The 23,378-nt window shown below is 40.4% G+C and overlaps 1 protein-coding gene across 6 annotated transcripts in view; it reads left to right on the top strand.

The window, feature by feature from the left end:
• Positions 1-23,378, top strand: part of SPEN (spen family transcriptional repressor) — a 78,017-nt gene that overhangs the window by 18,187 nt on the left and 36,452 nt on the right. For 4 of the 6 annotated variants that reach the window (XM_027859791.1, XM_027859793.1, XM_027859792.1 and 1 more), the window contains exons 2-3: positions 7,721-8,041; positions 11,336-11,815. In XM_027859791.1, coding sequence (XP_027715592.1) covers positions 7,721-8,041; positions 11,336-11,815 — 801 coding nt within the window. The remainder of the gene's footprint in view (positions 1-7,720; positions 8,042-11,335; positions 11,816-23,378) is intronic. The other 2 variants (XM_027859796.1, XM_027859795.1) reach the window with 1 other exon arrangement.

Below are 23,378 nucleotides of genomic sequence, written 5' to 3'. Positions count from 1 at the left end.
TTCACCATGTATAAAGAAGTTAAAATGCTCTGGCCCTTCAAGAACACTTGAGCCTTTAGAACAACTGATTCTTTTTGGACCTAACTGTAGAAGGTAGCATTTACTATAGTGTGCCATGATTTATATATTTAATACATTTAGGCCACTTCAAAGAATTCTAGTAATTCTGATTAGTTACTATGGTTATTGTCCTGAGAGGCTTTGAAAATCATCCTTATGTGATCTAGGAGCATTATATGTCTTAGTTACATTATCTTCATGAGTTTATTGTGATCTAAACATTTGCTAGGTGGCTAACTCTCAGGTGTTAAACCATATCAAACTTGGTGGGTCCTTTGCCCAGTTCACTGCCAGGCCCAATGGGGATGGTGCAGTGAAAAAGAATTTGGAGGCCGACAATGTCAAGATTTAAATATGGATGTTGCTTCTTTTTTTGGATGGGGGAGAGGCAGTGGGGTTAAGTGACTTGCCCAGGGTCACACAGCTAGTAAGTGTCAAGTGTCTGAGGCCTGATTTGAACTCAAGATCCTCCTGACTCCAAGGCTGGAGCTCCACCCACTGCATCCCCAGCTGCCCCCCAGGCATTACTTCTTATTTCTTGTGGGTTTGGATAAGTCATATTACTGCATCAGACCTTGGTATCCTCATTTTTTAAAATGAGAGGATTCTAAGTTCCCAACTGGGATTCTAAGCTCCATCCTCTTAGTAAGCCATGGCAAGGACTTGAATGGAATGAATCTTTTTGTTATCATTAACAGCCCTTCTAGTTTACAAGTCTTTGATTTCATGTCCTTGAATTCCAGATTATGAAGTTGATGGGTCATGTTGTACTTGGGTGTGTTTGTTGAATTAAGAGCTTGCAGGGTAAAATTTTCTGTTTTCCCCAGAGTATTGATAATAAGATAGGTATTTATGCATTTGACAAGGTAGAGCTTACCAGGTATTGAGATATCTTAATAGTAGCAACTCCTGAGACAGCTTCATTTTCTTTTGTGAAACCACAAAGACCAGAAAGAACCTGGTATAAATTTCTAGAAGCTTACCTTTATTAATAGCTCTTTCCAGGATGGTTTTTAATCTCTTTCAAGGTAGATTTAACCATTACAGATAATACTATATACCTTACAATGTTTAGCTTGTAGGAACAAGAAAGGAATCATAATGTAGAGGGTGCTAGTAGGTGCTTGTATTATATTTGATTTAGTGAGATTTGGTACTGTTAGAATTTACTAGTAATGCAGACTGCACCTGCCAGTGTCATTGCATAACACAGATATGTTTTTACTAGCCAATTACTTATTACTTTACGTGGTAAAGTAATTGGTAAAGTCTAACCACTTTGGTCAAATCCCTTTCCCTTCCTGGGCCTCCATTTCCTCATGTACAAAATGAGAGAGATTGAATTTAAACTTTCATAGAGTAAGTATTTCTGATCAATATTTAATGTTCAGTGAATCCAGGCAGCAGAAATAGTCTATTAGCTAGAAAGTTTTGGCTTTGGAGGGAACTTTTAATGCTCTTTCCTTCACCTTTCCACATAGGTGCTTAATACATGTCTCAAATTTTTTCCTTCCTTTCACTGGTCCTTCTCATGTTGGAAAAGAAAATTGTTCAAAGAATAATAAAACTCTGGTAGACTGCTACCTTTCTCTCTTTTCCCCCCTCTCCCTTCATAAATTGAGTATACTGCATTTTAATTGACACATTTAGAGAGAGGCTGGTCCTATAGTGGGATGCTTGGTATTTCTCACGTCAGATTCATTGTTCTTAGAAAGAGAAGGAAAAGGAGAAAAATGTAGCCCGAAGCTTAACACATTTAGTGACTTGATTTCTAGGGATACTTGAGTCCAAAGTGCTGGAATTATAATTTTTATCTTCTTTTCACCAGAGCAGCTGAATAGTCATCCATTGTAGCAGTATGCAAGGTCCCCCGTTTTTGATTTGGCAGGTTCAGGAGAGAGGCTCCAGAATGGTTGCAGTTGGAAGGGAAGGAGGTTCAATTTGCAGGCCTAACAAATAATGATCACAGTTTAGATTTGGAACAGAAAGGAAAAGGCATTTTTGATCTTTGTATTCCTAGTACCTACCACTGGTATCTTATATACACAGTAGGCAGCCCCTTAATAAAGGTTAATGGAATTAAGAGAGCACACTGGTAGGAGTTATTACAAATAGGCTTTTGTATTCTTTTCTTGCCATTCTTAGCCAGGTCCTGAGACCACCCTATGGTATTAAACCTCAGAGAATGACATCTTTAGAGGAGTCTTTGCCAACTTTATAAAAGGTTGTGGGGTTTCTGGTGCCCCTTTCCATTTGATTACATTTTGTTCTGAAATTGCTGCAAACACACACACCACCCTCGTTACTGTTTTTGTGGAATATTTTTAATCATCTTTTAGCATTGGAGTGTAGTCATTGCTAGGGATGTGTCCCCCCAATTTTACATTGAAATGTTATTTTCTTAGAGAAGTCATGTGTGTTATGTTGCTTCATTAGCATGTGTCTTGTAAATAACATTGTAGTTCTCCCTTGGATCAGATGACATGAAGCAATATGGTTGCCTGGGCGTGTAGCCAAGAAAGATATAGTTGAGGCTAGGGATGGAGCTGGTTTGATCATGGGGCAGATTTATCTCTACCTTGGACATGAAATAGGGGGTTGGGGGGCGGCTAGGGAATGTAATTAATGGACATTAGGAGGAACAGGAAAAGTACATCTTTTATACTGCTAATTGAGGCAGTTCTCCGATAGATTCCTAAGAAAACTTTTCCAACAAGAAATGAGCTTAGGTTCCCCCCCCCCACTAGTGTTAGAGGATAGTACAACAAGACTTATTTGAACAACCAAATTGCAAGCGTAGTTACAATGTGCATAGATTGGTACCACTTACCTTAAAATTGGATGTCATTACTATTAGTGCAGCATTTATAACAAACCAGAATAACCAAATCTCATCTCCCCATTTAAAATCATATGCCCCAGAAAAAGTCTACCTTATACTAGAGAATAAAAATTGCTGGTTTAATGATAACCTTTGACCACCTGACAATATGAAAAGTTGGTGTTTTTTCCTAATCCAATGAAGCAGACAGATTAAATGATTTGCCCAGGGTCACATAGCTAGTAAGTGTTTGGGGCCAGATTTGAACTCAGATCCTCCTGACTTCAGGGCTGGGGCTCTATTTGCTGTACCATCTAGCTGTCCCTCCTGGTTATTTGTTAAACTACCCTTAGAGGCTCGGGAGCAGAAACTGGCTCTTAGTTTATCTTTGTTTCCCAGCTCTGTAGGAGCTGCTGAATAATGTTGACATCTTTCTCAGTTTTCTCAATTTCTACACCTCTGATATATTTTTCCACTTATTATTGCACATATCTTGTCATTTGCTGGCTGATATAAGTTGCCCTTTGACTCGAAAATCCATCATTTTAACACCAGTGTTCTCAGAACGGTGATGTCTATTTGTGTCACTAGCAAATCTTATTCAGTAAACATTAAGTGCCAATTATGTGCCAGGCACTGGGGATACAAGGGCAGTCTCTTCTTCAAAGAGAACTTACATTCTAATGAAAGACATCACACAAAAGAAAGCTGAAAAGTAGAGGGGGTAAAGTGCCCCAAAGTCTAAGAACATGCGGCTGGTTGATGGGAGAATGGGGAGAAGACTGTGGTGGCCCTCCACGTAAATGGAAGTTTTGGAGCTCATGGCTCTGCCCTCCAGTCAGAGGGTTCAATTAGAAGGGAAGAAGGTACTCATGAGAGGGGACCACCAAGGCTGATTCAACCTGACAGGGTAATGAGATTTTCCTGACTTGCAGATATCCCAGAGGACAGTGGTAGGTGCAGCTTTTTTCCAGCTGTGACCAAATGGTGGTGGCATTAGGAATATTATACAGGAAATATATTTCTGAAAAGTGGGAGAGGATGGATAAGAAGCATTATGAATGGGTTGTGATCTGCACCAGGGGAGGGAATAACCACATTGATAAAATGACAGATCGATTACGTATTGATGGGATCTGCTGACATTGACCAGCCAGCTAATATGCTACCTTTTCATTTTTCAGGGGGGAATTGAACAGAGAATTGAAGGAACCAAAATCTAAGTAGTAAGTGCTTGTGTGAATTGACAATAGAATCCTGGTTCCCTTGATGACACCAGTAAGAGCCACTAATTTATCTCAAAGCACTGTTTCCAGAAGGCCTCTAAAGGAGTTTTAAAATATAAACATTTTACCTGTAAGGAGTATGTTAGTAGAACCGTAGCAATCTTATTAGGATTTGTTTACGAGGTCTCCTTGGACCATGAGGGAATGGAACATAAGTTAGTCAGATTTTGATGGGAGGCATTGATGAGGTCCTGATGGTGGGCATTGCTTGGAAAGAGGACTTTAGTAGGTAGAGAGAAGATCAGGATGTGTTACAAAAAGATGGAGGATTTGCCAGAAGACAAATGTTTTATGTTTATGCTTGTGGATGCTCATATTTCCATTTTTTAAAATGGAACCAAATAGTTCTGATGCCAGTCTAGACAGAAAGTTTCCAGTATGCTTACTGACGAGAAGTGGTGAGAAATTGATTTTGTTATATTATAATTTCGTTTATGACCCTTTCCATCTGGATTGGCTCTGGCTTCCCAGAGACTACACTATCTTAGTTCTCCAACATCTTCAGCCAGTCCTTCTTTGTCTCCTCTATTGGCTTTACTTCCTGAGCCTTAAGTTGGGTCTCCTGGCAATCTCACTTAGTCCCACAACTTCCCAAATCTTCAGCTCTGGACCTCTCTCCCCAAATCCTGTTCTTTGTTTCCCCTACATATAAGGTATTTCTTCCTTGGTATCCCCACTGGCACCTCAAATTCATGATGTCCAAAACTGAGCTTTCCCAAGGACTTGAGCTTTTTCATTTGACAGCTTCTGTTAGTGGTGCCATTACTCACCTACTCTTCCTTTTTGGTGTTACCTGATTATTCTCTGTCAGATTTTTGACTTGGGCAGCAGTTTTCTCCTATTCTCTATTCCTAGATGCCACTACCCTAATATAGGTTCTCATTACCACTTGCTGGTACAACAGAAGTAACTTTATTAAATATGAGTAATGGCCTCCACCTTCCTTCCTCTTCACCCCTCACCCTTCCAAAGAAAGGAAGGAGGGGGAAAAAGCCTTTCTAGTACTGCCAGAATAATCTTCTTTATGCAGAGCCATGGTCATGTCACTCAGTCCTTCTGGCCTATTGGGATAAAGTTCAAACTTTGCTTCAGCATTTAAGGCCTGGCCTAACCTGCTGCTGCCCTCCCTCTGTGTCATTCTCCCTCTGCTCCCCTCTGAGTACACTGTGGTTTGTGCTGCTCATCTGGGCATCTTCTATTCTCTACCCCAATCCCCTGCAAGGGTCTGTACGTCTGTTGTAGGTGCCTCCCCCATCTCCAAGTGGATGCTGGACACAGGTCCATGATGAGTGTTCAACTGAATTAGATTGTTTTAATGCTCTGCAGTAGGAGTGGGCATGAAGTTTTTATTGATCATGTATTCGTCTGTTACTGTACTAGTTATAACAGTAGTCTCATTGTCCTCCAGTTTATGGAATGCAACTGTGGACCTGGTTAAACCTGGAAGAAGAGAAAGGGAACCTAATTACTCTGCTGCTCTCATGAAAATCTCTAAGCCTTCCCTTGGTGACAGTTTATCACCTCAGTATTTGATCCATGAGTTCAGAGTGGACAGAATAATAGTGCCACTGTGTATTTTTGTAGTACATTTTTACTTTGGTAAAGGTTTTCTAATTTTATCCTCAAAAATATCCAGTAAATAGCTGAAATTGTGAAATTGTTGTTCAATGAGAAATGATAGTTACACAGCTAGTTAGTTGTTACAGAGCTTGGACTAGAGCCCTGTTTTTATAACCCGGCTTAAAGTCACCATTAAAATTGCTTAAGTCACTTAAACACACTTTGTCATTCTAAAGGGGAGGAGAATATATTATTTGCTACTCATTTTGATACTTATATTCAATTTTGGGGGATAGTTTATAGTCTTTAGGTTAATGGATTAATATAATCTATCAGATTGCTATTTTCACTCTTTCTAATTTGGATATAAAATTCTTGATCTGAAAATTTTTACTGTTTTAAAAGTATGTAGAAAGTTCTTCCTATCTTGTTTATAGCATAGAATTAATAATCCTTCTAAAGTCTTAAAATAATGAGATTGAAATATGCATTAGATTGACTTTTTCTTTCTAGCTGTGTATCTGAGGCATAACCCCTGCTATGCTGTAGTCACTTCAGCTCATGTGTTTGTTGACAGATGTCACGTTTTTTCTTAGAGACCCTCAGGAATGTCTACTCCATGTGCTTGTCTCATTTAAGGCCCATCAACATAGAAGGTACATTTTTGGGTCACTTATGAATAAAGTTTGTTTGTAAATAAACAGTTCTCTTGTCATATCCAAAAGTCATCTTTCTATGTTTGTTTAGAGAGAAAAGCATTTGTTCCTGTATCTTTTTATGTATTCAAATTAAACAAAATAAACTTGCAGAACAAAACTTAGAAAACCTACCTACCAATTTCTTCATGTAACCAGAGTGAGGAAGCTCTTCTTCCACTTAGCTGACAAAACCTGCTTTGGGGAATGGATAGTATGAGGAAAATCCTACTGCCTGTGTGTGCTCGAAGTTTCTGCCAGGGAAGCATAGAATTGTTGTGACTTTGGGAGTTTATTTTACAAGGACTATATCTTAAGTTAATCTTGCTAGCATTTATTAAGGCACAACTATGATGTGCCAGGCACTGGGCTAACCACTGGGGATACAAAGAAAGGTCAAAGATACTCCCTGCCCCCAAGGAGCCCACAGTTTAACAGGGGAGATAATATGCAAATAGCCATATAGGGTAGGGACAAGGTGTAGGCTTCGTCTTTTGGAGATAATCCACAGATGGAACACACTAACGTTAAGAGCGACTGGGAAAAGCTTCATGAAGAAGGTGGAATTTTAGTTGGGACTTGAGGGAAGCAAGGACAAGGATTCCAGAATACTTTGTCATATTCAGTTTCGCAGTGTGTAATAATGAAATACTCAAATTTGAGTTCTTGGGTCTGAATTAATATATGAGTTCGTTATTCCTTAGAAAAAAGCATAAAGAATTTTTAAAAATACCTAAACTGGTTTAAAAGTAGAAAAAATGTACAAAATGAGTTTCCCTAAGGAACACTATTTGAATTTATTTTGTATTAACCATAGAGGAAACTTAACGGCATTTGAAAAGATCTGTTTTTCAATGAAGTCATTGTTTGGCACATAATAATGAATTAAACTGGGGTGGAGTTTGTAAAACAGCTATATATGGTCATAGCTTTTATTTTAAGGAAGGTGTTGTGAAACCTTATTTTTGCTTCAGTTGTTAGGTTAATCATCCTTCTATTAGACCTTCATAATTCTTAACTTTTAGAGGTTTATCCTAGCCAAAGGCCTTTGGAATTCAAGGCCATTGATGTTGTTACAGAAATGAAAATATTTTTAAAGAAGACTTTGTTAATTATATTATCTGTAAAGGAAACATGAATCTTCAGCTGTAGTGGTTTCATGACCTGACAGCTTCCCTCCTCCATTTGTATGTTTTGAATTTTTTTTTAAGTTTGTATGGGAAAATGCCTATCCTTTCATTTATTTGGCACGAATTCATGGATTATGTTAATTTATTGGCTTTGTCTTTTCTCCCTAGATATGGACGTGTTGAAAGTGTCAAAATTCTCCCTAAAAGGGGATCTGAAGGTGGAGTGGCTGCCTTTGTGGATTTTGTGGACATCAAAAGTGCTCAGAAGGCTCACAACTCAGTCAACAAGATGGGTGATAGAGACCTACGGACGGATTATAATGAACCAGGCACCATTCCGAGTGCTGCTCGGGGATTGGATGATACAGTTTCCATAGCATCTCGTAGTAGAGAGGTTTCTGGGTTCAGAGGAGGTGGTGGAGGGCCTACTTATGGCCCCCCGCCATCACTTCATGCACGGGAAGGACGCTATGAGCGGAGACTTGATGGGTAAGTTCCAAGGTTACACTAGGCAGGTATTTTGTATTTGATATGGTGAGAAACACAAACTCATATGTAGGGGCCCCAGATGGATTTAAAGTTTGGGCATTCTCTATGTTGGGTTTGGAAACGGAAGTGATTACTCTCCCAGTGGCTGGTGTTTTGTGGAGTCGTGGAGGATGTTTCCAGCAGCTGGTTGGATATCAACTCTTGAGCTATGGTGGTGGAAGATTTCCTATGGCAGCACGATTATTGGAGTTACCTTTCTTCTAGAGCCGGTGATTTCCTTTTCTTGGATAATGTTAAGGCCTTCCTGGGATATATATCTACGACGAGATGGAGCTATTTGGGTTACTGCTTATGTTCCAGTTCCTGTGGAATATCTTTGGAATATTACAGCCTACAGCTTCTTGGAGAATCTGATGTCTGGTTCTTGTTTCTCACAACCTACAGTTTACATGTTAATTGGATTGTCAGCCCCCCAGAAATTTAAGCAAGTTGCAATGATGCAACAGCTTGGATTCTACAAACAACGATTTAGACTTGGAATTGTGTAATTGAATGGAGAAGAGAGAAGGCAGTATTTGATTTTGGATCTACACAATTTCCAAGTGATTGGAATTATATTTTTTGCTGGTATGAGAAAAAAATGAGATGATGGATGTTCTTAAATCTTGGAATTATAGCAATTTATCCTTTAAATGTTGGAGTAAGATCCATGGCTTCGCTTTTATGGAATGGCGTGCAGACAAGACTTCACTAGCCCAGGGGGAGTGGATTACTATCTAGTTTCTTAAGCGGGTTGCTGCACAGTTAAAGGTATTTTAGCTTTAAGGACTTGGTGATAATCAATTTGTGGATTTGTTTGTCAGAGGCGGACTTCTGGCCTGCAACGATGCATTTCTCATCCATTTGGGTATTTCTTCCAGCTGCTTATTTAAGACAGGGGTGGAAATTTTTTGATATTTGGATGGAATTATAAATTTACTATCCCAAGAAAGAAGCCTGGGGTTTGAGAATAACAGTCTGTCTGGGACTACTTGCTTCCAATGGATTTTTTTTTGGTTTTGTTACTAAGATTTTTTTTTCTTGGTTCATCTAACTATGATTTGACACCCTTGCCCCTTAAGAAGGTGGATTACCCCCATAAGAGGGGCAAAATTGGGGAAGTTATATTCACAATTCTCTCCCTAGATTTAATGGGGATTATAGGTCGTGTTTCCACAGTTGAAAAAGGTTGGTATGTCCTGCCCTCTCCTAACCCAAGTCAAACTCTCTTTCCACTAACTCCAATAGTATTTAGTACTAATAGATAAATCAAAAAAGCACTGTAGCCACTAGATTTCCAGCTCTGCTAGCTCTTATGCCTGTCTCTGTGTCCTTTTTAATGTATGAGGACTTTTATGTCAGCTCTAACCCCTTTAGAAGTATTGCTTCTGTTACACCATTAAATCAGCATCTTACCAAGTCACATTTGATAGGGTGCTAAATGCACTTATTTATAAATTATTGATATTGAGCCTTCAAAAACATTCATTTCAGACTTTGAAATATCTTAAATGCCAAAGCTGTAAGTAGTTAATAAAAGGAGGGCACAATGAATTTTAAGTTGGAAGGACTTCATGGAATTTTTATTTTTCATTTGGCAGTGCTTGGCTGTTTTGGGGAAGCAGGGAGAGAAAAAAAAGATTTCAGGATGAGGCTGCTTCTCAGTGAAAGCAGAGAGTGAGAACAGAGGTTAGAGAAAGCTGAGGGAGCTGGCATGGAGGAGACCGCTCTCATCTTGGGTGCCTTCATACCCTGCCAAACACTAAACACGGAGAGTTTGCTTCCATCGTCTGATTTCATGTTTCCTTCAGATAGAAGCACACCCTGATTGTGTAGCAATCCAAGAGGAGAGAAACATGCTAGTTAGGTTGTGAAGAAAGGGCCAGGGAGGTGGACATCTGTGCACAGCGAGCTGAGGGTAGGGGTGTAGTGGGAAGGCGAGGGTCCCATACCCTTCAGGGCAGGTTGGCCCTCTTGGTGCTGCCTTCTCCACTTCCCAGGACTTTGTGAGCATTGAATGAAATGATGTGTAAAGGGCTTTGTGAACTTTCAGAGCTCTAGATAAATGCCAGCTATTCCTATCATTTAACTATGCCTATCACTATCCCCAATGAATTACTGTCATCGTAGTAATTGAGAATTAATGTGTTCTAAGAGATCTGTGGGAAGACAAGGAAGAAATGATGTTTATAAAACTGGAATATTAAATTTTAACATAAATGCTGTGTACACGGGAATATTTCAAATTGTGCATACTTTTTATTTAACCCTCAATAAATTATCATTAAATGCCCATGTTTTTAGTGTAGAAAGACCATTCAAATACTTCTAGTAGTCTCACCTTAGGGAGTCTGACAAAAGCAAAGATTAGGAGGACATCTTTCTCAACTATGAACTGTACACAAAATAATTAAGTGAACTTCACACTGGAAGTTTTGTTTTGAAATTAACTCATCAGCATTAGAGAGACTGAAGAAGCCTTTGGCCATAGCTAATTCAACATTAATTTTGCACAGAACAGCATGTTTTATTCATCCGATATTTTAGAATCTTTAGAATTTTGAGACTGTTCATGAGTTAATATTCTTTGGCCTTAGCAGTTGGCACATTCTAGTGATGTTGGTAACTGGAGAATTTTCCTAGAAGGATCCAGTGACCCCAAGAAGTCAAGATGTAGTGGCTCTCTTAAAAAATGTTTGTTATGAGATAACGTGTCATTTCCTGGACTTCTTTGTGGGACATTTAACTCTTTGGAAGTGGCTTCTTTTTGCTGGATCATGCTTTGCACCGTGGCTTTCATGGCTGTGGTAAAAATGTATCTGGACAATTTGACACAAAGAAATACTTGGCAAAAGTTTAGAAACAATTTAAACAAAACGGATGACTGATGTTTCTTCGCTACAATATAATGGCAAAGCCTGGTTTAATGCTGCTAAAGCTTAAAAATCAAAGAGAAGAGCTGTAGCTGCTCCTTCTATGTGAAACCAAGAATTGTGATGAGTGACACAGTCATGGTCATGAAAGCCCAATATCTGATTAAAACAAAAGGATTGCTGAGCTACTCTCTATCTGAAAATATTTGGTGTTAAGTACAATGTTCAGCGTGTCAGTGTTTGCTTACCAAGTTAATGCTATTTAAAGAAACCAATTGCTGAGAGGAAGTCAGTGCTGAAGTGAATGTGTTTGCATGACTTGCTTGTAGTTCTGCTTGCCCCTCTCTGATTGATTACATATTTTTCCCCCTCCCAAATGCAGGGCTTCAGATAACAGGGAGCGTGCTTATGAACATAGTGCCTATGGACACCATGAACGGGGGACGGGAGGATTTGATCGGACAAGACATTACGATCAGGATTACTATAGAGACCCTCGAGAGCGGACTTTACAGCATGGGCTCTATTATACTTCTTCTCGGAGTCGAAGTCCAAACCGCTTTGATGCACATGAGCCCCGTTACGAACCTAGGGCCCGGGAGCAGTTTACACTGCCCAGTGTGGTACACAGGGATATCTACAGGGATGAGATTACACGGGAGGTGCGAGGCAGAAGGCCAGAACGGAGTTACCAGCACAGCAGGAGTCGCTCACCACACTCATCCCAGTCTAGGAATCAGTCTCCCCAGAGGCTGGCTAGCCAAGCGTCTAGACCCGCCAGGTCCCCTAGCGGCAGCGGCTCTAAGAGTAGATCTTCAAGTAGTGATTCACTCAGCAGCAGCAGTAGTACCAGCAGTGACAGGTAGGTTAACCACCAGCCTTCGCGTGGCAGGGGGAGCTGTGCAGTCAAACTCACAGCCATTCTCAATGGTCAATGGTTGTCAAGGTAATGGGCTTTCCAGAGCACAGTCTTTGGGTTTTACTTCTGGATGATCCATGCGTTTCTTCATTAGTCAATGAAGAAAAATCTCAATTGCTAGCATGTGACTACTGCTCTCACCATTTCTTTCTAGTACCTGATACAAAATGAGTATTTGGAAAGATTGTTTTGATCCTTTTAGTGCTGTGAGAGGCAGTGTGGGGTAGTGGACAGTCCCCTGGGCCTGTTTTCCAGGCCCAACTCTGCTGCTCATTAGCTATGGGACCTTGGCAAGTCAGGTGATTTCTTTATGCCTTAGTATCCTCATCTCTCAAATGGGGATACTTTTCCAGCCTCCCTCACAGGGCTGATATAAGTCCTGTGTTGTGTGAGCTCTGTGGTAGCGAGGCTCCTGGGATAATCGAGTGCTGGGTTTGGTGTCCCAGGACCTAACCTCAGATTCTGGCTGATTCAGTCCCTTCTCTGTACCATGAGCTGGTTAGGTCTGTTGAGGCCTCCTTCAGCTCTAGAGCTAGGAACCGATGCTAAATGTCCTAGGCCGATGAAGCATCAAACTGTGGATTTGAACTTGGGCTTCAGAAGGCCCTTGGAACATCAAACTCTGAGAGGAGGTTCTATCCAGCTGGAGAGGCGGCTTCCATTAGCGGTCCATCAGGCTAGGCCAAGGATGACCTGGTTTATTTCAGACAGGCTTCTCACCGAAAGGGTGGTCACTATGGGATGACATTTGTGGCCACAGCATCTCCTGAAACTCCTCCAAGTGTGGACGTTGACACTCTGATCTGTGGGCAGTCACTCACCTTTGTGAAATCGCGGCTCTTTGGAACGAGTGAGGCTTGGTCACTCAGTGTTAGTGTGTAACCAGAGAAAATGTTAACATTTACATTTTGGGAAAGGCAGCTGCTGTGACGGCCAATCTAGTGGAGACTCCTGCCCAAGCAGCAGGTGGACCAGGGTCGAGATCCTGGGATGCTCACCTTACCTGTTATGAACAGTCCACTGGCAGATGTTTGTAAAAGTTAGAATAGCAAAATAGATGATGTAGACACCTCTATATATATTAAATTTATTCCTATTCACCGAAAGGGTTATCAGAAGAGCATCCATTATAGCATACACACACTGAAAGTTGGCAGCAATTTTAACAGCCCAAGCAGAGGAGTTCTCTTGAAATGGAAGTTGTAGCTTTGCTCTCTACTTAAGCTGAGGAAGCAGCATATTTGTGGAATTGAGGAAATAAACTTTTATAGACAATTTATATTTAAGAGGTGAAAACTTCAAGGTGGGTGCCTTTTGTAAGATTAAAATCAGGGAAAATAAACTGGGAGTTGGTTATTGCCATGATTGAAAGTAAAGAAAATCTTCAGCTATCCCAAACCACAAGAGGGGGGTTGTTGGCTTTACTTACTGGAAGCACCTCAGCTTGGGGCTGGCCTTTACCTTCTTGGGCTCCCCTCCTTCCCCAACTCAGTTGTAGCCACTTGTCAGAAATGAAAACCATTTCTGTCACGTAGCCTGAACATGCTTTTTAAAAAATCGCTTCTCATTTCTTTTCCTCAATCTGACAAGATAGAATTCAGTTTTAAAAAATATTAATGTAAAGTGTTTTTAACTTGTGTCATATGTACTTTGGGAATCAGGAGACCCTGTAGCATTTTCCAGCCAAGTAGCTGTGTGACAGTGGGCAGATCTATTCATTTTCTTGGGTCTCAATTTTCTCAACTGTGGAATAAACCTAGATGACTTAAGTTCCTTTCAGAAAATCCTATACTTAAATCCATGTTTATAAAATCTGAAGCTGTATGACACCTATTTCCCATCACTGGTGTCCTCAACATTGCATTAAGAAGAGATTTCTAGGTGATTGGACTCATTCATTGACTCTTCTTTCAGCCGTATTAACCTCCACTTTTGTGAGATGCCCGAACTCCCCAAGAGCGGAGGCCAGTTATGGTGGGGGCGTGGAGAGGAAGGGCAGTTCATTTGTCATTTGCCTCCCACGTTGCCCAATGCTGAGACTACGCATTCATGACGGAGTGTTAGGCTTTATTTAAGATTTATAAAGCTTATTTCCTTTCTTGTCTCGCTTGAACCTCCTGACAGCTGAGGAGACAGGCTGAGGCTGTGACTTCACTCTAGCCTCCCAAGTTAAGTGGAGTTGGGATTCGATCAGTCCACAAACATTTATGAAGCACTTCTGTGCTGGTTCAGGGCTCTCCGAATCAAGGCCAGCATTCTCCAGATCATGAGGCTATCCTGCTCTTCTGAGTAAAGGAAATTCGTTAGTTGAAGCAGAGTATGACATACAACTGCAGTTAAGTACAGCTGAATGTTTAGAGAAAACCAGTTGAGGTGACTAGATACTTGTTATTGTTCAGTCTTGTCGGAATCTTTGTGACCAGTGTGTGGTTTTCTTGGCAGAAATCCTAGAGTGGTTTGCCATTTCCTTCAGCTCATTTTAAAGATGAGGAAACTCAGGCAACCAGGGATAAATGACTTGCCCAGGGTCACACATGTAGTGTCTGAGGCCGATTTTGAACTCGGGAAGATAATTCTGCCAGACACAAAAACCCTGTACTCTGTGCACTATGGCGCCACCTAGCAGCTCGACCAAAGATTGGTAATGAATTAAATGTCAGAAATGAAAAACAGCTAATGTTCAAACCAGCAAAATTATCATTATTTTCACTGTCATTTTAACTCCAGTTGTAAATAGTTGCTCCAAATTTGGCCCCAAATAAAATATTTTGGGGGCTGCTACCTAAATTAAGATGAGTTGATTCCTTTGATAAAACTAACAAATTTTGTTTTCATTTTTTTCTTAAAATCATCCAGTTATGAGACTTTCAATCTTGGGAAATTCCTGAAGGGTATTTGAAGTAACTGTTCAACATTCGTTTAGCATTCCCTGTCCCTTCTCCCCAGTACAATTCATTTTTTTACCTGAGAACAGATTTCTAATGATCTTCCTCTCTTTTTATTAATTAAGTATATCGTTTCAGTGAACAGATTCATAGCCATGCATTTCAAATGAGTGAGCATTGGCTTACTAGCTGCCTGGTCATGCAATCTTTCTAAGTGGCAAGACCTCATGTTTCTGTCAGACTCTTCTTCATAGTAGTTGACTGGTGTGATACAGCATGTCATTGTACCTTCAACTCCCCAGAATACTCTACTATTGTTTTATGTTCTTTTTCACTCCTTAAAGGAGGCACTTAACTTTCATAAAGGATTTTTGACATCAATTCTGACAAAGGTATTTGTTTTTAAGCCCCATGATTGAAATAAAAACTGAATCGTCTCCTTTAATTTCTTATTGCTAGATAATGGCAAATGGAAATTTTTTTTCCTGCTACCAATTTTTTATGCTTTGGTAATTATAGAAGTTATGAATTGACAGCTCAAATTCCTAAGGCCTTCTACCATCTTCAATAACACAATAACTGACATTTATGTAGCATTTTACTTGATCTTACTTGATCCACACAAGAATCTAATGAAATATATGGGACTATTACTGTTTTATAGATGAGGAAACTGAGTCATAGGGATAACATGACTTGCCAAAGATTACACAGCTAGTAAGTAATAGTGTCTGGGTTTGAACCCAGGTCTTCTGATTCTAAATTCAGTGCCCCTCAAGAGGTGATTGAACTATCTTAGCTAATGAAGGATCAATGGTCAACTTTTGATTATCTGCCTGATTGGAAGGGAACTGAAACTTGGATAATTTTCAATTCATTTCTATTTGACTTTGAAATACATCATATTGTTTTGTTCATAGCTGTCCTTTCCCAATTTTCCTTTAATTGGGCTGGTATTAGAGTATACAGTTTATAATGGGGGAGGTATGTTGGAAGACAGGAAGATCTAGTCCAGGATTAAAAATGGACTGTGGGTAATTGGTAGAAAAAGATAAATTTACATGTGGATAATTTAAGAGTTGATGCTAATTAAATTGTGAATGCATATTAATATGAGTGTTGAATTGTCAAAATTAATCTTTCAGTATGGCTAGCACTTCCTAACTTTAACAGGTTTTCCCTATTGTTCCCAAATGTTCAGATGAGCTCCTTAAAAGGGTACCTTGATTAGCAATAAGCAAAGAAATTTTTATGAAAATAACTCTGGAGGATTTCTTTCTTTGTTTGCTCTATGGTTTTCAGCAAGCCACATAACATTTAGAAATTATGAGCTTAATTAAGGATTTCTTCTTTGCATGGGCTCTTAGATAAAGATAACAGCAAAATGTAGAATTTTGAACACACTCCTTTTTCTTATTTTTTTTTCCCTTTTGACTTACCTTTCTTAAGTAGGTTTGGAATGGAGGTTGTGTGGTTTTTGTTGTTTAATGAAGGTTGAAATGGCCCTTAATTAAAAAGAAAATACTTTTCATTTCCCTTGAGTGATTCTAGAATAATTTAGAGAATAAAAGGTTGGAAAAAGAGGAAGAAAGTAAAAGATACCATTGTGATACCATTGTGCTCTCTTGGGTAAATCAGACAGGAAAAGCGACTTAGGTGAGAAGCCTGTGTGATTCATAGCACTTTCATTGTTACTTTGAGAACAACCTACAGAGTGTTGATAAATGAGCTCATGGGGAGTGTTCCCTCCCCATGGATCCATAGAATGTTTTTATTTTCCTCTTCCATAAATGTATTATAGAAATTTATTTTAAAAAATCTTAAAATTGAAATAGAATCACTTGTATATTGTAGCAGACATATTTAATACAATGATTTTTTCCCCCTCAGTCTACCACTTCCCTTGTCCTAGTTTCATTAATTTTGTTTGTCCTAAAGCTTTGAATTTTCAGTGTAGTCACCTCTGTTCTTGTTTGGTTAAGAATTCATCTCCTTAACCATAGCTGTGAAAGGCACTCAGAGTGACTAAAGTGTCATATCTTTTAACTCAGTAACTCCTCCACTCCCCCATTTGGAGCATATACCTCAAGAAAGTCACAGATAAAAAGAAAACCCGCTTTTACACCAGCATATTTTTGTTGACACCTTTTGTAGTAAAGAATTGGGAACAAAGTAGATGCCCAAAGACTGGGGAATGAGAAATCAAGTTCTAGCACTGGAATGTAAGGTAAATATCACTACACTTTAAGAAACAATCCTTATAATAAATAAGGAAAAGCATGTAAAGACTTATATGAACTGATGCAAACTGAAGTGAGCAGAGCTAAGAAAATAATTTACTTATTGAGTACAATAATGTAAATGGACAGAAGAGCAACAAACAGTTGAATCCAACAAATGCTGTGAAATGAAAGTGACCAAGCTTGTCCCAGAAGAGACCAGAGAAGACAATCTCCTCTCTGGAGGCAAAAGTGAAAAAAAAAAAGACTCCTTAGAGACTTTAAGAATAGTTTCTACTTTTCAAATTATCCCATTACTGATGAAGCACCTACTGTGTGCACAGAACTGGGTTATTCCTCACAGTATTTAAAGTTGAGGAGAATAACCTAGAGGAGATAACCAGAGAAAGAGCTATGGATAAATTGCCAGGAGAGTTTTGGGGGGTGGAATTCATTCCAGAGGGGAAAAGTAGGAGGGAGTTAATCAAAGGCAATGCTCCGGCTCTGTTTATTTATCAAATAGTTTTTTTTTAATTTAGTTTTATTTTCACAAAGATCACAGAAAGTAATCTTTTAATGCACCTAATAGTTTAGTTTGCATGCACTTGTGAACAGAGGTTTTATTTATGTTTTGGTGATATTTGAGTTCCTTTAACATCTTTAAATAGAATCTGTCCAGGATTTGGCTGAGGTGTGGGGGAAGGGATCATCATACTTAATTACCGGCAGCAGCCCAGAACTGTGATGGATAATGAACATCACCTGGAACCCCCCCCGGGGTGGGGCTGGGGGCGGGGGCGGCGGCGGCGGCGGCGGCGGACAATTGAAGGGTCCTGGAGAGCAGGACTGATTTTCCGTTAAGTTTGTAGTTAGTCCTATCAGCATGACTGGTACAAGGCGGTAGCATGTTAGCTCGTTTAGTCATAAAAGCATACTTTTGTGAAATAATTGGTCATTCTAGTGAACCCAGATGGAATAGCAGTTTGGGGTGGTGGTTGGTGGTCAACAAATATTGGATGAATAGAATTTCTTTATCACTAAATTTGACTAACTTTTAAGTCTCACTGTGTTGCTTTTTTCAAGTAACATCTTATTTCAGGGAGCCAGATTTCTATGACTTTTTTTTCTTCCCTAGTCTACAAAATACAGAGAAAACAACTGTCTCTGGTTGGAATTAAGTGCATTTTAATCACAAAACTTGACGCAATCGGAAAGGTCTGTTTTGGAAATTGGTGATTAGAAGGCATGCTATTCACTTGTTGGTGATTTTTTTTGCAGCTGCAGTGGGGCTGAAGTGAAAGTAGAAATTAATGAATTTAACTTAATCGTAGAATGCCAACCTTCTACAACAGTCTCCCCTCCTTTCTAGTTGCTGTTGAGATTGCCAGCTAGGGATGAATCACTCAATTTTAAATGGGATTTTTTTGTTCCTTTGAGTGTTATGAGAAGGTATCTATGCTAGGGACAAGGGAGGAAAAATGTACATTTGTGTTAAAATGTAAAATTGGTTAGAAACTTCTAAGGCTTGGGGTTTGTGGAAAGCGTGAGTCCACCAGCCCCCTCAGATATCAAGTAGCTGCGCGAGTCACTTCTTTTCTCACACTTTGTTTTCTCATCTGTAAAAAGGGGAATAATAGTTTCTACTCCTTTTGGCTTGTATCAGATGAGGTAATTTATGTAAAACACTTTACAAACGTTTACGAATTCTGTCCTTGTTAGTGAGTATTCTGTGCTCCTAGCAAAGTCATTTCTCCGCCCGCGCGCCTGCAGTCTTTGCTTCCCAGGGAGACGTGAGCCGAGGGTGGGGGGAGGGGGGAGGGAGGTGGGGGGATAGAGCTACGCTCAGTCCTCGATCACGCGGCCAGACTGACCGAGCAGGTGCCTCTCGAGCCGCCTTTTTTTTTTTTTTTCCAGCTCCTACATCCATTTCTTTTCTCCTTGGAAAATAAATGTGGCTTTTCCTGGAGGCGGCGGCGGCGGGCGGCCCGGTGGGGGTGGTAGCCCCCGGAGAGGAGGCCGCGGCCTGCCCGGGCATCGTACCCTTGACCCGGCGACGTGAGGAGGGATGGCTCCGGGCCGGGGCCGGGCCCCGGGGCCTGGTGGCCACGGGCTTCGTCTGAACGGGCACAAAAGCCCAGAGCTGCTTGTTTGTGTCTCCACAACCGGTCCGAACCGGAATGGGCCGGTCTGAATCGGCAGCTGTGACTGCTTCTTCCTGGCTCCGGCGTGGGGGGGTGGTGGTGGTGGTGGTTGGGGTTGGGGCTGGGGCGGGGGGAGGAGCCCTATCCCACACCAGGCCTGGGGGTAAAGGGACTGCCGATTAACCCGGTTGTGTTACTGGAGCACCGGGGGAGGGCCTCACCTGCCGCCCCCAGTATCCCTTTTCTGGCTCAGGACCCTCACCACCCCAGGACCCATCCCAGAGGTGTTTGGGGAGGGGAGAAGGCGTGTTATTGCTAAAGTTGTGTGAGTTATGGGTGTAGCTTTTTGTTTGATGCTGGGGGAGTGGGCTTTAGGTAGGAGCCAAGCAAAAAGAGAAGCCCTCACGCTCCAAAGGACCTCGAGTGCTGTAAGAAAAATCATTAGAATTAGAATGTTTAGCCAGATTATATTTTACTGAAGAACATTTTATGTGAAGCTCCTTTTTGAAGCAGCCGTAGTGGAGATTCCTGTTGAAATTGCAGAAGGGCTGTTTTTGTGCCATTTCTGACATTTTCCTCAGCTTGTTTCTTGAGGATTGAAGTCATAGTGAAAGTTGTCCTGCTACCTTGCTAAGTGGGAGAAAATTTAAACAGTTTCTCTTTCTTCTCCATTTTATAAAGTCATTAGCTCTCTTGAAGTGTCCTTGTCTCCCTCCCCTCCCCCACCAAACAGTTCAGTTCTTTGTGAGTCTCATCTTTCTGGTCCTTTCCCTTTGTTCAAGTCTTGGAAGGAGAGACCTTGCCTGGCTCTTTATTTTTACTTTTTTATTTATTACTAGGCAGTGGGGTTAAGTGACTTGCCCAGGGTCACACAGCTAATAAGTGTCAAGTGTCTGAGGCTAGATTTGAACTCAGGTCCTTTTGACTCCAGGGCCAGTGCTCTATCCAGTCTGCCATCTAGCTGCCCCTGCCTGGCCCTTTTTAAAATGCCTTGGTGTAATTTGATATGCTTTGTGCACCGTGATAATCCATCCAATGATCCTTACTTCATCAAGACAAATGAAAGGCTTGGCTGTATAGCTTTTATTAATATGAGTATTTCCGGAACATTCTGTAAATGCTTTATATTCAGAGCTCACCAAGTTTGTGTTAAAAGATTTCCCCCAATAGTCTTAGATCTCTATACTGAAAAAGACTGAGGGGAGGGAAGGGGAAACTGGTAATTTCCTCACTTGAAGTGCTTTCTGGTCATTGATTAAATAAATTGAAATGCCAGGACTAGTTGAACATACTGCTTATTTTTACAGTAAGACTGTTCTTAGGCTAATAAGCAAAAATATGCAAGTACTTTTTGATGATGAGAAAAATAGCAAAAGAGAAGGATTTGATATCAAAAGATAATATATAAGAGCCCAAAAGAGATCTTAATCATAGCAGATGCCTAAAGAGGTTTTACATGAAGTCCAGTGTAACAACGGGTACATTTCTTGAGGAACCTCCAGATTGTTGATGCTTTCCTTCACCTTCCCTTAGTTATAAGAGACGAGAGAAAAGAGGATGGTAGAAATACTGACGTTCTTAGACAGGAGATAGTGGGAGACAGTTCTAAATTTAACCTACCCAAATAAGATAGGAAATTTTTATCTGGTGTAAATTGAGGGAATTTAACCTAGTAAAGCATTGCACCATTTTTACTCAAGGTTGTAAACTTCAAAGAAAGTTTTACCTTGTCTTAATGTTTATAACTGTGACATTTGACCTGACTTAATGTTAAGGTATGGTTTTGTTTTTTTCTTTTGGAATCATCATCCAATTATAGTGGAGAGATAATTAAACAACACAGAGAAAGGAACACTCCAGTATTGAATTAACACACATTCTTCTTTTTCCCGTAATTTCCTCTGCTTGTTAAAATGGAAGTTAAACTTTGATTACATAGGAGCCAGTTGGCCGGCTGAAGGACCTTTATTAAAAGCCACGCCGCCACCACTACTGGAGACAGTAGTTTCCTGATGACAGTGATTCGAATTGCCAGTTCCCATTCATTTCCTTGTTTGTAAAGTAGCACCATTTTGAGAAGTTCTGAATTTTCACAAAGTGATTCTTCCCACAAATGGAGTTTTCTATTAAAATCTCACACATATTTTTGGGCCGGTTTTCAGAAACTGGATTTTGGCGTGATTTTTACTTAGACATTTAATTCAAGAACATTTGTGTTTGTTTATTAGAGATGTTATTGGAGATGGTCTCTAGATCCCAGGCTCCAGCCAAACAATTTTATTATATCAGAATATTACACAGTGAACTATGTGATCCTTTCTTATTCTTCTTTTTAATTTAAGAGAGAAATGAACATTTGTCCAATTACCTGTTGCATTTGGTCTTAATTATCACAGCTGGGAAAAAAACTATTGTGAGATCTTAGGCTTTAAAAGTAAACTAAACTTGGCTGACATTGTATTTGTTGAATTTGGTGTTGGTCAGTCCAGGACATATTTAAGGTGTTTTGGTCCCTGTACTTGAGGGAATTTTTCTTCTGATGAAAGTCTTTGAAATTCAGACCTTAAAATAAATAACTTAAGATTCTCAAAGTGGAGTATTTCTAGAAGTAAAGTAAACTTAAATAGGATTTTTAAAAAAAAGCCCCTCTTTCATTTTTGAGAGCTATTTTACCAACATTTAGTCATTTCAAATGATTTAAATATCCCTTTAGAAAAATCAGTGGAAGTCTACATTTTTTTATTGTATAACATCATAGATGCAGAGCTGGAAGGGACCTTAGAGCCTGTCTACTCCAACCTCTTCATTTTAAAGATGAAGACACAGGCCCAGAGATGTAAAAGATGAATTAAGTGTATAAGGTCACAAAGGTAGTAAGTGATAGAGCTGGGATTTGAGATCTTATGACTCCTTAAGTTTGTCTTTTTTTTTTTTTTTAAGATGAGCAGTCAGGGTTAAGTGACTTACTGAGGGTCACACAACTAGTAAGTATCAAGTGTCTGAGGCTGGATTTGAACTCATGTCCTCCTCATTCCAAGGCCAGAGCTCTATCCTCTGCGCTATCTAGCTGCCCCTAAGTTTGACTTTCTTAACCATCCATCTTGTACCACTCTGCCTCCCCATAGTTTTTAATACACAGTTATTAAAAGATTCTAGTGATGGCCAAAGATTTAGCCACATAATTTTTGAGGAAAGATCCCAGCCTCACCTGGACTCTCTCTCTGGATGACTCCTCCTTGCTGAATTGCCGCCCTTAGAAACCTCCACCTCTGGACCCATCTCCTTATTTCCCTGGGACCGCCATTTTGGGAAGGATCTCGGCAGTGCTTTACCTCGTTCATGCCTGGATGCTCTCAGGAGGACTCTGCTTCATTCTCAGAATGCGAGCCTGCTGAATTTCCACCTTGAGAAATGTCTGCCCTGGTTGCTCTCCCCCGTCATTGATGCCTCCTCCCTCACTGGATTACCATGTAAGGAAGGATCTCAGCCATGTTTCACCTAAGTCACGCCTGGACTTCTTCAGGACTTCTCTGCTGCTGCATGGCCATCCTGAGAAACATCTCCTGGGGTGCCTTAATCTCCTCTCCGGTGCCGCCTTCTGGGGACCAACATTTTAGACATGCTTCAGCTTATTCATGGCTGTACTCTATGGACTCCCTCTTCTCTTTCTCCTTGAATGTAGCATTCCCTCTGTGAGGGGACCTTGTTCTGCTCTTCTTGTAGTTTCCCTTTACATACTGTCTTCCTACATTAGAATATAAGCCTTTTGAAGGTAGGGATTATTTTGTTTATATAGATAGATCTGCTATCATTTGACATACCTTCCCAAAAGACACAGTGCTATGCAAAATTGTGGAGCGTAAACCACAGAATGTAAGGGAAAATGGGGTTAGGCACATGCTGAAAAACTTAGTCGTTGACAGATAAGACCCTATTTTTTTTTTTTAATCTGTAGGTTTTTTTTAAAACATATTAAATGGTTAAGAAATGCATAAATACTGCAATAAGTAGTGGCCTCAAGCTGCTCAACATGCCAGCTGTCCCCCCCCCCCCCCCCCCAATGCCAGAGCATGTTAGGGTGGCCCTCCAAAGTAGGAAGGAGGCTGGGGGGTGGTATGGAGCAGCCCTTCCTCCTCCCAGCACCTCTTGGCACTAGTAGATAGGACAAAGACCTACAATTTGCTTGAGGAAGGGTCTCCTAGCTTCGCTGTCATAGGAAAGTGGTGTGTGGTTTTCTGCATTCTCTTGGAAGAAGTCAAGC

This window comes from Vombatus ursinus, unplaced genomic scaffold, assembly GCF_900497805.2.
Source record: "Vombatus ursinus unplaced genomic scaffold, bare-nosed wombat genome assembly UNPS02014172.1, whole genome shotgun sequence".
Taxonomy (NCBI): domain Eukaryota; kingdom Metazoa; phylum Chordata; class Mammalia; order Diprotodontia; family Vombatidae; genus Vombatus; species Vombatus ursinus.
This window is presented reverse-complemented; position numbering and strand designations above follow the sequence as displayed.